The sequence below is a fragment of the Eutrigla gurnardus genome, assembly GCF_963514095.1.
Source record: "Eutrigla gurnardus genome assembly, chromosome: 6".
NCBI lineage: Eukaryota > Metazoa > Chordata > Actinopteri > Perciformes > Triglidae > Eutrigla > Eutrigla gurnardus.
The window spans coordinates 16536878-16550371 of record NC_139920.1 but is presented as its reverse complement, the minus strand read 5'-3'; the positions used below and the strand labels follow the sequence as shown (position 1 = coordinate 16550371).

The window sequence follows — 13494 nt, the reverse complement described above, 5'->3', positions numbered from 1 at the left end:
TAACCTGTTGGATAAATGCTCATCAGTGAAGTAAAATATCTGTTCTGGAATATAGTGGAGTAGAAGTATGAAGCAGCATAAAAGGGAAAGTACAAATATCTAAAACATTTTTTACAGTCGGTTAATCTACATACTCTGGAGACACAACATCTTCTTTTAACTAATACCTTTTAATAGAAAAAGATAAACAACCAAAAAAATAACAAATACAAAAGGAAACATGGTATATTTACAGCACTCAAGTATTTTTCAGTCATTTTCAACATAAAAACAGCACAGGTTAGCTGGCACTCAGTAAAGTAAAGTAAAGTTTACGATTAATACCCCAGGCCTAATTCAACAATACTGGACTTGATGTCGTCTTTGTGGAGGAATAACATGTCAAACCTGCAATCATTACGGTTCCTGTGGATTTATTTCATGCAGTGCAAGTGACACAAGAGACGCTGGCGATTATAGTATCACCAATTTCTCGTTGCTCTGAAATGCAGTGGTTGAATATTCTGTCAACTATACCCAAACAGGTAGGAAGCAGATACTTTACATTTCTGCTTTTATATGATCAAGTATTATAGGATTAGTCCGGTTTGAGAGCCAACCAACATCAGTGAGGAGAAAACGAGGTACAATGTGAAAAACACAAGTGCATTTACATAGCAATGTTAAACAGACTAAGACATCAATGCACTGAAGTGTAACTAAGGACAGGAAACGTGTTCATTAGAAGTGAATGCTTTCATCACACAGATGAGATACCCAGACGTGGGCCCGACACAACAAGAGCATTTCTATAGTGCAATATGGGCTGAAGACACAGCCTGGTATGATATAGTCATCATCATTGTTCGGTGGACAATGCCCTGGCATTTTAAGTGGATCCTCTACAGAAAGGGGCTATTTATAAATGGTTTGATGCCTTAAAAGAGACACTGTTCAAAATAAACAGATATACATTTTTAGCTAAAGTTGTTTAGAACTGAAATACTAATAAGCAAATGAAAACACTGTTATTTTTCGGCTCCTATTGCTTTAATGGGACTGGCAGTTCTTCCTGTTCAGTACAGCAGGCAGCAAAAAAGCAGGTGTGGGCCGCCTGAACTTCTCCGTCTCCCTGACAACAACAAGACCGCGGGAAGTTGAGTTGAGTAAAGTGGAGCAGAGGGGTCAGAGGTCATCTTTTAACCTTTGCATCCTCCTTGATCTTCCAGAACATCAGCTCCAAGCAGGCGGACGCATCTTCGCTCGAGTCGTGGCCCTCCACTGGAAACACAGGAAGCGAGTTAGTATCAGAACGCCGCAGCGCTGAACACGAAACAAATCTATCCAAGAGCTGTGAAGACATTTCACTCAACACCATAAATATCATCGTCACGGTGACGCTAGAGGAAAAGACGTCTCGGGATCATGAAAGCAAACTTTCATAGCCATCCATCCAGGAGATCGAAGCCAACAGTAGTCGACTTGTTACACGGCTTAAACTGAAGGATATGAAAGTGAAGAGATGAGGAAGGGATGGCAACACTGTTTACTTTCCCAAAAAGTCTGCTTCTGCTTCTTCCACAGGGATCTTTGACTCGGAAACTGTTTTCACTAGTTCTAAACAGACTTCAGGAATACATAATAAATAGTGTTGGAGAAACACGACTCTAAATCTTTGAGGCGTTTCAGCAAATTGGACTAAAATGGGTTTTAACACTGCTGTTCAGTGACATCTGCAGGTGTCAAGGCAGCACTGCAGTGAAACTTTAGAGGCCTGCATATGAAGCCCTTTAAGACATTGAGCTATACAGATAAACTTGACGTTAACTGGACTGTAATGTTTGAAAATGTAATTTAACTTGGCAGGTCTGAACCTGCGGACGGTGGTTCACTGATTTACTGACAGTGACCGATCAATCAGTTAATCTTTTGTTGTTTGCAGGGAAACACGAGCTGGCTACACATGGAGATTATATGGTTTTGCTGCTCAGGGGCCAGTTTGTGTAACCGGGGCCACGTCTATGTGATATTAGATCATGTATGATGTGTGAAACTGGAATGAAATGCTGGAAGACTTTTATCAACACACACAAAACAATATTTCTACACATTACTGGGACTCAAATGGTTTTGCAAGTGGCTTAGATTTCAGTTAAATTCAACAAAAAATCATAATAATATATCATAATGAAATGAATGGATAATATGTCTATAAAAGCAACAATAAAACTGCTGCTAGCTCTGCGTGATTTTCCCACCGTTGTCCTGGATGATGCGTTTGAGGTGGTCGGCCATCAGGTTCCTCAAGGCCCGTTTGTAGGGCAAGCCGATGCGGTGAGGGAACACGATGGCCGTGTCTACGACCGAACTGTGGATGAGCTGAAGGCCAGAGACAGACAGAGAGGGAATGCTATAAGTTTCTCTCATTTCAGCAGCAGAAACACAGCGTCTCAGCCTAGAGACAAAGCAATTTCACACACTATTTAAAAAAAAAACAAGTATTGGAACTTTTGTCACTTATGTAGGGAGTGAAATCTAATATTAAAACTTTAATCTTTTATATCACAACACCATTGTCAGTTAACTCCATACAGCACAATCATGTTTATCAATTAGGTAATATTTGTTGTCTTACTGTTTTTATATACTCCAGAACAGTATACATCTTAGCCTATTATATCCCTTAGTGTATATTCTATATATTACCACTATGTACATCACTCTGCTATTTAATGCTTTTTGCACGGATGCTTAACTACATTTTTGTTGTCTCAGGGTTGCATTTGTACTCGGTGTATTGAGAATAAAGTCCAACCTATAATACATTTTGTTTTTTATAAAAAAAACAAACATTCAAAACACATCCTTTAGTGTGAATCCTGCTCATACTTAATCAAATTAAACAATTCATTATTGTTTGTGAAGTGAAGAGAACATAAAGGTGTGAAGACTGATTGGGGGACACTTCTTTCTGTTGCAGTAACAGGCAGCAAAACGCAACAAACACGCCATTGTGGGACAGGATACCATTGAATGAATCATTTAAATAAAGAATCTTGCAGATGAATGAAATACCTTCAGAGCGAGGAGATCGCTCTCAAGACTGTGTCCTATGAGGATGGATTCAGCACTAAACATACTGAGCAGCACGGCCTGAACATCTCTCAGAGTGATGGTGGTGCTCTCCAAGTCCTCCTCCGTCACACCGGAAAATCTGTGAATTACAAACAAGAGATATATATATATACTGGGTGACTGTGTCAGACACCTTTAAGGCAGGGGCACAACTGACTATTAAGTTCATTTCCAGTAAAAGTCAATAGCAGACGCAACCTGTGCAGCGTCGAGTCGCAGGAAACAAACTCACCGCGTGTTGTAATCGACCACTTTGCTTTCAGGTCTGACAAATGTATCGTAGATGACTTTCAACTCAGAGTCGATGACCGTCACCCTGGTCAGATCCAGGCCCTGCCTCGTGTAACACTGTTTCAGAGGAGAAAAGAAAACGTATTCATGTCACTTTGAATGCAAAATATTTTAAAAAGTATTTTATTCCACAGGTCTATAATAAATACATTTGACACAAGATGCCAGTTTAAGGCCAGTAGTGCATTTAGATAAGCAGGTAAAAACCTGTCTGACTCACCATCTCACAGTCCAACGCAAACACCCCTCCATTGCCATCTGGTGGTAGATTTTTGCTAAACGTCGTGACGTAGCCATCCAAAGACTCTTTACGCCCATCCTGAACATGTTGCTGTGGGAACAAGATACGTGTTAAGTCTGGGGGTATGTGCATAAAAATGTTTTAATAACATGCAGAAAATTACATCAAAACCACTAAGAGAGCAGTCATATTGTAGGTATCCTGGATGTGCTTGATTTACATGAGTGTTTCAAATTGAAGGCAGCAAAATAGCCAGTTTAAAACTAAATAAAAACTGAAGCACTGAAAGATGCATACAATTCCGATATTGTAATAAATGCCGTGAAGGTATCACAGAGAAAATAGTACAACCTTGAAAGGGAGTGTGATGGACATTTTGGTATTAAAGGTTCATTCCCATCTCTCTAAACAGCTACTGATTTTCTGTTGTCATGACAACTGTAAGACTATGGTACTGTGGTTACATTGGTTTTCTGTGTCCCTCTCCCTCGAAACACGGACCCCGTCTCGTTTACCATGCTTTGCTGTATGATTTTTTGCCGTATCAGCACCATTCATATTTATATAACCAATGTGTTTATTATTAAAGTGTAAAAATACTCCGTTACAAGTAAAAGTCCTGCATTCAAAATGCTACTTAAGTCAAATTCCAAAAGTATTAACATCTGAATGTAGTATACTTAGTATGCAGAATGGCAATCAAATAATATATTTACGGTTCATCACTTTAATGTTGAAGGTTGGAAATGGTGGAGCTAATTTGAACTACTTTATATACTTACACATACGTATACATAATTAGGCTGCAAACCACTTAATAACACATCATAGTTTATTAGTTGATTTGTTTTTTTTATGAAAAATCTAATGATATTGTCAAATAAATGTAGTGCAGTTAAACAAATCACATTTCCTCTGAGATGTAGTGGACTAGAAGCATAAAGTAAATAATGATATAAAGTGATAATAAAGTAAAGTAAAAGTACCTCAAAATTGTACTTAAGTTAAGTATCTGAGTAGCCTAAATAGTTACATTCTACCAAACAACAAAAGCACAAAGCTCGTCGCAGATCTAGCCACACAACCACACACCCCAGGACCCCTTCGGAGGGTCGAGATCTCACACCATCCTGGGGGAACCCTGGCATTACATTCATCAATGTTACATTTGAAAATATGTTTCTTTTGAAATGCCACATAGCACGTCTACATGAGCCCACACAGTATATCTGGCTTCTTAACTTTCAGAGAAGGTGAATTAAAAAGCACGATACCTTGGAAACCTGGCAACCTGGAATGCCTACAGCTGCAGCACAGCAGCTGTAGCTGGTCTCCCAGCCTCCAGAGCCTGACAGAGAAAACAGGAAAGATTACGTTGGGCAGACAAGGGGGAATAAAAGTCCATTCATAATATTGATCTTTTTTCTTTTTTTATTACCAATTTACAATAAATAAAGTTACCTTTATGTTTACGCAATCGCCCCCAGTGAAAGGTGCATTCCTCCTTCCGTACACAGTTGCCGTAGGAATTAATCTTATACTCTGCCCCACATCGACAGCATATCTTGTTGAACGCTGGAAACACATTAGAGTCAGCTGAGTGTGGAAGAACTCCTTGATTGCATTGTTAATGTGATTTAGTAAAGGTCGTCAGTGAAGGGTGAGAGAGCTGTGGGGTCATGCAGTTGCTCACGGTCTGTGGCGGCCTTTTTCTCTGGGACGTTGTATAAGACGGCTCTGCCGGCAGCCTCAGGGCCTGTTCTCGGGTATCCATGCAGCTGGAGCTGCTCCTCCGTCATCAGGTACGCCTGCAGCTTCCTGTACAGTGTGGCTCCTACAGGGAGACATGACAAGTTCCACACAATTATATGTTAAAACTGAAAATGTAAAGACACATGCATAGAAGATGGAACCAGTGGCGATGGCATTTTTAAAACAATAAGAAGTCCTAGTGCGTGTAAAGAGTCATACGTGTGTTGTCAGGAACTTTCAACGCAACCTGATAAATGTTGTGGCCATTTGGTTTAGAGTTACCAACTCGTTTCTACACTCAAAAACTACGATAATCAGGGGATGTAGAATGTATTTAACCATTCAAGTCGTCACAATATTGGCATATAAAGTTAAAGTACCATTTGACCCAGATGTTCTCCAATAGGGCTGCAACTAACAAATATTTATTACTCATTAATCGCTTATTTTTCAATTGACCAATTCACTAATCATTTCAGCTCTAGCTTTCGATTAGTAAAGATATTAAAATGTGAATGTGAAAAAGGCACAAGGTGCTGTCAAGGTTGTTGACATAAAGGATTTATCGATTAATTAAAAATTAATCCTGTTAATTCCACTAATCAATGGTTCTTCCAACATTGCCATAGTTGTCTAAGAATTTTCCCTCTGACTGTGGATCATGAGGCTGGATGTTCGCTGTAAACAGGACCTATCACAAGGTTATCTGAACAGTTTCACTATTACTGTTAAATGTCTCAACAGTCACAGAAAACATAGACTCTTTCAGTCTCTTCTATTTTGCTTTAATCAGAGGTATGATCTGCATGTATATGTTTTCAGGGATGTGATCAGGTGACTGAACAAAAACAGAATGAGAGACGAATGGGAATGACATGAAAAAACATGTTTAAAAAAAATATGTTCAGACAAAGAGAACTGAAAACACTAAAAACACTGAAACTGAAAACTTGAAGTCTGGATGATGAGGAAAGAAAGAGAAATCTCACTTACCAATGAGTTTCTCCTCCTGCTGTTTGCCCATCCTGTTGATGGTGAAGCTGGTTTTAGCAGCAAGACGACCTCCGAGGACTTCTTCGTGGGACTGAGCCCTCCTGTTGGAGACTAAACCCACGTCCTCTGCAGAGAAACACACCGAGCAAAGAACTTACACCTGAAATGTGATCTGAACACATCGTCTAAGGACATAAACTAATGTGTATCTTAATAAACTCCATATGGCACATTTGATACTATATGTAATGCTGTGTGAGACCCGAGGAGGAGACGTACTGGTGACAGACGATGGGCAGGAGCTGCACTTGCTGCGGAGCTTCTTCAGAGTGTTGACAGCTACATTGAGGTAGATGTTCTTACTGCTACTGCGCTCATACACCAGCTTCTCCTCGTCAAGGCCCTGGAATATTGATATAATCATCTCAAATAATTTGCTTGGTTCACCTATAAATAAGGGTTATTATGGCTTTAATAGGCTCTATGTTCACTGCACATGGTTTGTAAACTAAGCTAGGAGTTATGAAGTTAACTGGGTGTTAATCATACCATCTGGAAGGCAACGTCCTTTGACGGGCAAAATTTAACACATTCATCGATGAAGATGTTGAGGTAACGCTGGCGGACATTGGTGGGAACTTTGGCACCAAACTCAGTGGGGATGACGGGCCGCTTCATTGAACTACTCTGAAAAGATCAAAAGAGAAACAGAACGTTGAGTAAATAAGAGAGTACATCACCTACACATTTTTCTTTCGAGAGGCATCCCACCTCTGCCACTACATTCTCAGGGCTATGCAGGGAGAAATGTGCAGACACAACAACACGGAACAAACATTCAGAAAGGTGTCAGCTTTAAGTGTGGGGCTTGTGCGTACCTTCATGGTGGGTGTGTGCGCCAGCCTCTTCTGTGTGACAGTAGACGTGGTCTTGGGCAGGATGCCAGCAGTGGTTTGGACCTTCTGCTGGGTCTGGCTGGGGGATAACACTCGACTGGCTGGACCTGGGGAAAGCAGTGGTATACTTGTCTTCAGAATAAAAACAAAAGCTACATCCTGCTAGAATACCTAACAGTGAAGGCATCATACTTGTTTTGGAGGAAGCTGTCGGTTGGATGGGACGGTGCGCGATTCTCTTTCTCTCTCCTGCAAAGCTGGAAGTGGAGCTCTGCGAGACAGCTTTGACTGAAGCAGAAATCTGAGCAGCTTGCTGCTGTGACATCTGCATGCGCTGGTAGCAGACCTCCTGGGCCGACAGCCTCTTGTACGGTCGCACCACAGCTGTGGATTGTGCATCAGTCTAATACAAACAGAGGCACATTTTATTAGAAAACAGCCGCTTTGTAATACAGAAAGTGTGATGCTGAAATGACAAGGATTGAGACATCTTATTCTTTGGCTTCCTGCACTAGAAATGACCTCAGTGACTGTAATGGTTTTGGTGGAAGCACCTGAAATGTGCATGTTAAGAACCAAACTGTACAGTAATATAATTGTATATACAGAACAAGCTATGAAGCAGGCAATATTTGCAACAATTATCAGCAAATAACCAGTTCATGAAATCTATATAATTACTGAGTATACATTAAAATTATATGGCCAGAAAAAGAAAACAAGTTTAGAAACGCCATGTCATCAAAAGCATCCTTTATAAAAGATGATCTGACTGCCAAATATCTCAGCGGATTGTTTAGGAAACACAGACAAGTGGAAATCCCCACCACCCTCCCCCGCACCAATATTTTCATATTGTTCTTTTAGTGTTTACTTCCTTTTTTGTTTTAGCGTACATGTGCATGCTTCCTCAAGTCCCACCGGTGAAAACAACACACAACAAGGTCACAACAGCTTCTACAGTACTGAAGTAACCAGGAGTTTTTCCTCCTCGCTGCTCCTCCCACCTCTGGCTTCCATGAGCAAAGACAGGAAGTGAGTTCCCAACACAAAGACATGGCAACTGTTTTCATAGAGTGATTAAATTCCACTTCAAGAAACTGGTTCTTGAGCAAACTCCAGGTCATACCATTTATTTGATGCATCACTGAGTATGGTAATTTTACAACTTTGTGCACATTTTGTACAATCCCTATGAGAACATTGTACACCTTTAAAATGGTTACTGTTTTGTACACAAACTGTAAAATGCTGTTATGAATTGTTACAAGACTCCTGTCTGACAAACGTAAACTGGCCTTGTGACAGCATTGCAGCGTGGAGAAAGACAAGGTGATGTCAAGGTGATAAACTTACACTTCCTCTGGAAACACAATGGGAGACCCTCTTCTTCTGACCGGGAAAGAGAGTGGTTAAAGTGCTCTCTGTGCCTCCATCGTCCTCTGAATGCGTGGAGGCCTGCGAAAGCGCAACACAGCATGTTTAACTATTACAAAACAAACAGGATGTGGTGAATGGACAAGACAACAAAAGTGCAACACTATTGCAAAAAAAAAGAAAAAAAGAAATACCTGTTTAGCTTGCCGTCCCTTGTCTTCTGTTTTCACATCCTTGGATTCATTGAAGATCCGCAAACACTCCTCCATGGGATCCGAGTCAAAGTCCAGATCTTCTTGGAAACTAGAGAAGTCGACGGCAACGCTGTCGTCACCGTGGTAACCCGCCGTGCTGTCCTCCACGACGCAGTCGTACTCATCGCCAGAAGACGACGGAGTCAGCTCCGATGCTTTCCTCTTGTTCAGACGGCCCCTCTTCAAGGCATCAGCAGATTTTCTCACCAGTACTTCCTCCACTTCGTCGCTGTCGTCGTCGTCATCATCCACCACTATCGGTTCAACCTCCTCTGGGCTCTCGTCTCCAAATAGATCAGCATGACTGAGACTCAGACTTCGTCGTTTCTCCTCACGTCTTTTACCGTTTGATGAGCTGATGTTTTGCCTCACCTTATCTTTACTGTTTGTAGAACTCCCTTTAATGTTGCTACTACTGCTCCCGCCACTTGAAGTACTTTTACTAATTTTCTTTGCATCCTTTTCTCTTTTGCTGCAATCGAGTTTACCATTTTTAAGTTGCCGGTCCTTATTTTTGCTGCGTTCCTTTTCCTTCTCCGATATCTTGGGTTTCTTGCTTTCCTTTGCACCATTTTCTGTATCTTTATCTCGTTTGCTTGAGTCTGTTTTTACTTTTTCAACCTTGATCTTACCATCGCTTCTCTTTTCGTCTCTGCCCTCGCCCTGAACTTTATCAAGCGTTTTAACCTTAACTGTGTTTTTCCTTTCGTCTCTCTTTCCATGACTCTTGTTCTCCTTCTTTGCAGAGTCCTGGTTTGAGTTCTTTATTGACTCTTTGTCTTTACTGCTGCTGCTACTACTCTTACTGCCGTTGTTTTTCTTAGCATCTTTTACAAGTTTATGCACTTTCTCAGATTTGCCGCTTTTCTGGAGACTAGAGTGACCAGCCACCTTCTTTTTCTCTAAACTGTCCTTGGGTTTAATATCTTCCTGGACGTCTGAGTCCCCTGCCAAGTACTCTTTGTTCCTCTGTGTCAGTGCATTTAGCATACTTTCAGTTCTCTCTTTTTTCTCCTTTCCCACAGCATCCCAAAGTGACCCACTGGCACCTTTTCTCTGCTGGAGATTGCTAAGCGTTGTGGGTCGATACTCCGTTCCAGAGCTCTCCCCGTCAGAGTCCGAGAAAGTGTACTTTGAGTCTACGCCCTGCGGCCGTTGTTTTTTCATAGAGACGACGTATTCCTCGTCTGACATGTCCGATAGTTTGTGCATCTTCCGCCGCTCCGCCTTAACGGCCTGTGCGCTCCGGTCCTTCTTTCTTTTTGCTGCGATTCCTGCCGAGTAGTTGGATAGCGGGTCATACTCCATGTCTGTAGATGGTTTTGAATTGTCAACCGTGTATTTACACTTAGCGGAGGATGTGCTGTCTGAGTACTTTGGACTGGGGGGAGGAGAGGGGAGTTTGTGTGTGCGTGTCCGAGATGGAGGCTTTCTTACTGAAGTAGGAACATATTCCATGGAGTTACTGTTTTTACCCTGGTGGTCGGAATCCAAAGTATACTTGCTGCAGCCAGGGGCGGGATTATAACCTACAGACGTGATTTGATAACTCCCGGGGTCATAAGCCATGTGTGAAGGTGTTGTTTTACTTTTAACAGTATCAGATGAAGACACTTTTGTACTCTTGCTGGGATTGTACGGTTCATCGCCGATTCGAGAGAGCTTCCTCTTCTCCCTTTCCATCTCACCACGGACCTCCTCGATGGCCTTGTTGACCAGGTCCAGAGCGCCACTGAAGTCTTCCGATTCAGCCGGCTTTCCATTCTGCTGCTCCTGGGGCCTCACAACTTCTGGGTTGAAGGGATCATAACCTTGTTCTGCAGGGATGCAAGACAAACAGTCTTAACAAAATTGACCAATGGAATAATTTTTTTAAAGTTCACTTACTAGCCGTTTTCACAGCTCTCAACTAGGGATGCACCCTTATTTAAGCAACTTGCAACCATTTCTTTGTCACTGGAATATAAAAAGTCAGTGTTTCTGCTTTAAATTACATTAACTCTGTAACAAAAGGCCACTCATTCATATTTTCATTCCTGGAGTATTATAGTGTATTTTCTTATTTATGCAAACACAGTTTTTAACACATTGTTTTTAACTTTGGAGAAAATTGAGAATTTGTCTCGTCTGACTGAGCATTTGAGTTTAGGTGTTAGAATCAGGACCCGAAGAGCAAACGTTGAATTGTGGCATCCCTACTTTGCACATCTCAAAAGGATGAAATTAGCCAGAGAGAGTTACACATATAACACAGTTGTCCCCACATGAGGTGAAGATCATACTTTGACACTCAATCTTTAAAATATACACATACACAGTCGAGATGGTGTATGGCTGAATCTTGGAGAGAGGATTCTTTTGGGATGTGAACATGATGAGAAGTCAACACGTGAAAGTTAAAAACAACCCGACAGCCAAAGAAAAACAAATCCAGTAGTACAATAAGCATTAAATAGGAATATAGTCCAAAACAAATCAATCATGCTACCTTCCTGTTCTCTTTCTGCAATACTGTATTTGCCTTATGACACTATGGTCCTTTATTTTGAGACTATTTTAGTCTTGGTATACTTTACAGTGGTGTTGGTGTGTAGAGAATCTGCTACTTTGTTTATGCTACGCTTTGTTTGTACCGTTGTTGTTCAGAATGTTTTGGGGTTGTTGCTTTTTCTCTTTTTTTCTTAACAATCTTCTTATGTTGCTTTGACACTTCTTTGTGTGATTTCAATACATCTTGTACTTTCTAGCTACACGTCAGTTCACAGCAACCATAGGGGAAAACGTGTTAAGTTGATCAATGGTGGTTATTGGCTGAGATATTCACTTTACACCGTTACTAGTTTCAACACAGCGGTCCAACGCACACACACACAGGCGCCCTCGCTGCCAAACTCCGCAGGCGAAGACAAAGTATTCAACTCATTTCTGGGTTTAGTAAATACTCAGCACCTTTCTGTGCTGAGTGGACGTCTCTCTGCTTTTTAACATCTGCCGGTGCTCCGTAGGACGCCCGTCTCTGCTGGCTGTGCCTGAAGTGGCAGTACGGTCTGTTACACCCATTTCTGCTTCCTTTGCCCTCGATGTATTCCGTGTAAAACGGGCAGTCAAGCCCTCGGAAGAAGCCGGTGGATCTCAACATTGTCCCCAGATGTTGCTCTCATGCCCGCACGTACGCGCTCGGTCGTTTTCTCCGTGGTATTCGTCGTACTGCGAGAGCTGGAAGAAGCGACGGAACAATAACAACGTCCCTACGGCGCCATGTTGGATTGGTCGGATGGATCAAATCTCGCGTGAATTCACACATGTCGCGCTCAGTGACGTCACGGGTGGTACACCGTCGTTCCCCCCCGTCTATAAACAATGTCGCAATTTAATTGAGTTTGAGCCCAAGCAGCCTAACAGAAAAGAAAAACGACTATTTCCTTCCCGTATAAACATTTCCCGTGAGGTGGGTGTGTTTCAGTTAACATAATATACCCTGAAGATGTAAGTTTATCTCCAGTTGATTGAGGTTGTTCCTCTTCTGTCTGTCTGCTAACTATTAGCTCAATGTTAGCATTGGAAACAGTGGGTGCTCCACGCTGTGAAGTTGGTTTGAAAGTCAAGGCTCAACCCGTTTTTGCAAAATAAGTGAGACGAGTGTTTCAACATTTTATTTCACAACCATACAGTGAGAGGATGTGGGTCTTGAACCCTTCCGATCAAACGGCCTGCAAAGATGAAGAAGTGACGGTGCATCTATAGCTGACGGTAGACGTCCTTCACAGCAGACATGTTGACATTTCACAGCAGGAACCTTCTATGAGTCTACGTTCTACTGGAGAACTTTCTTCCTTTTCACAGAAATGTTAATGTTCCAGTTCGCAGCTGCAGATCCACGGCGAGGTGTTTCGATACCAGTGAGGTGATCGTTAAAAATGTACAGACATAGGATATTTTAAAAGACTGCAACAAAACAAAATAAAAAACAGGCAACGGGATGGAGAAAAACATCTCACCTATTCCCGTTTTATTGCTGGGACTACCAAAAGCACTTAGTTTACGAGTTTTCTTCATCTATGTAGCTAAATCCAAACTCTGTTACCTGCTAGTACCGACATAGTAAAATATAAATGTATTAACGCAAACAAATAATTAAATTAGTAGTTCCTGGTTTTCAAAGTCACATTATGTCCTAAAACCAAAACGTATTTAAAGTCTTCTCTAAGCTTCTTCTCTATACCTACCTCCAGCTCAACGCTCAAGAGCTAATTAACACATGCTAACGCTTTTGTGCACTACAGACAGACCACGTGATCCAATTAGACCCCAGTCTGATCATCATGGCCCTCAGGTGCGCTGGGCAGGTAATCAGTGACGTCATGATTCGCAGCTTTCAGTCGGTGAGCTTCTGTTTTCAGTAGTCTTTAGCCTCAGACATGTTTTATTTCGTAACAGGCCATCAGTACATTGGATGGTTAAATGTTTATGTTTTAATGGAGACATTATTTTCACATAAATAAATACTGAAGGATATTATATTTACCTGCTGCCTGTTTGTACATCCCCTCTGTTCCTGTTCTATAATGAGACATCA

The 13494-nt window shown here is 41.5% G+C and overlaps 1 protein-coding gene across 1 annotated transcript; it reads right to left on the bottom strand.

The window, feature by feature from the left end:
- Positions 1–139: 139 nt before the first annotated feature.
- Positions 140–12176, bottom strand: rexo1 (REX1, RNA exonuclease 1 homolog). The gene is made up of 16 exons (XM_084012088.1): positions 11868–12176; positions 8859–10735; positions 8644–8745; positions 7480–7690; positions 7270–7394; positions 6941–7078; positions 6671–6794; positions 6392–6517; positions 5340–5480; positions 5108–5221; positions 4921–4994; positions 3626–3736; positions 3347–3462; positions 3055–3193; positions 2238–2358; positions 140–1260 (listed from the first exon to the last, which is right to left on the bottom strand). Exons 1-16 carry the CDS (start codon positions 12055–12057, stop codon positions 1172–1174), a joined length of 3798 nt encoding a protein of 1265 aa, XP_083868214.1. The 5' UTR covers positions 12058–12176; the 3' UTR covers positions 140–1171.
- Positions 12177–13494: the final 1318 nt, after the last annotated feature.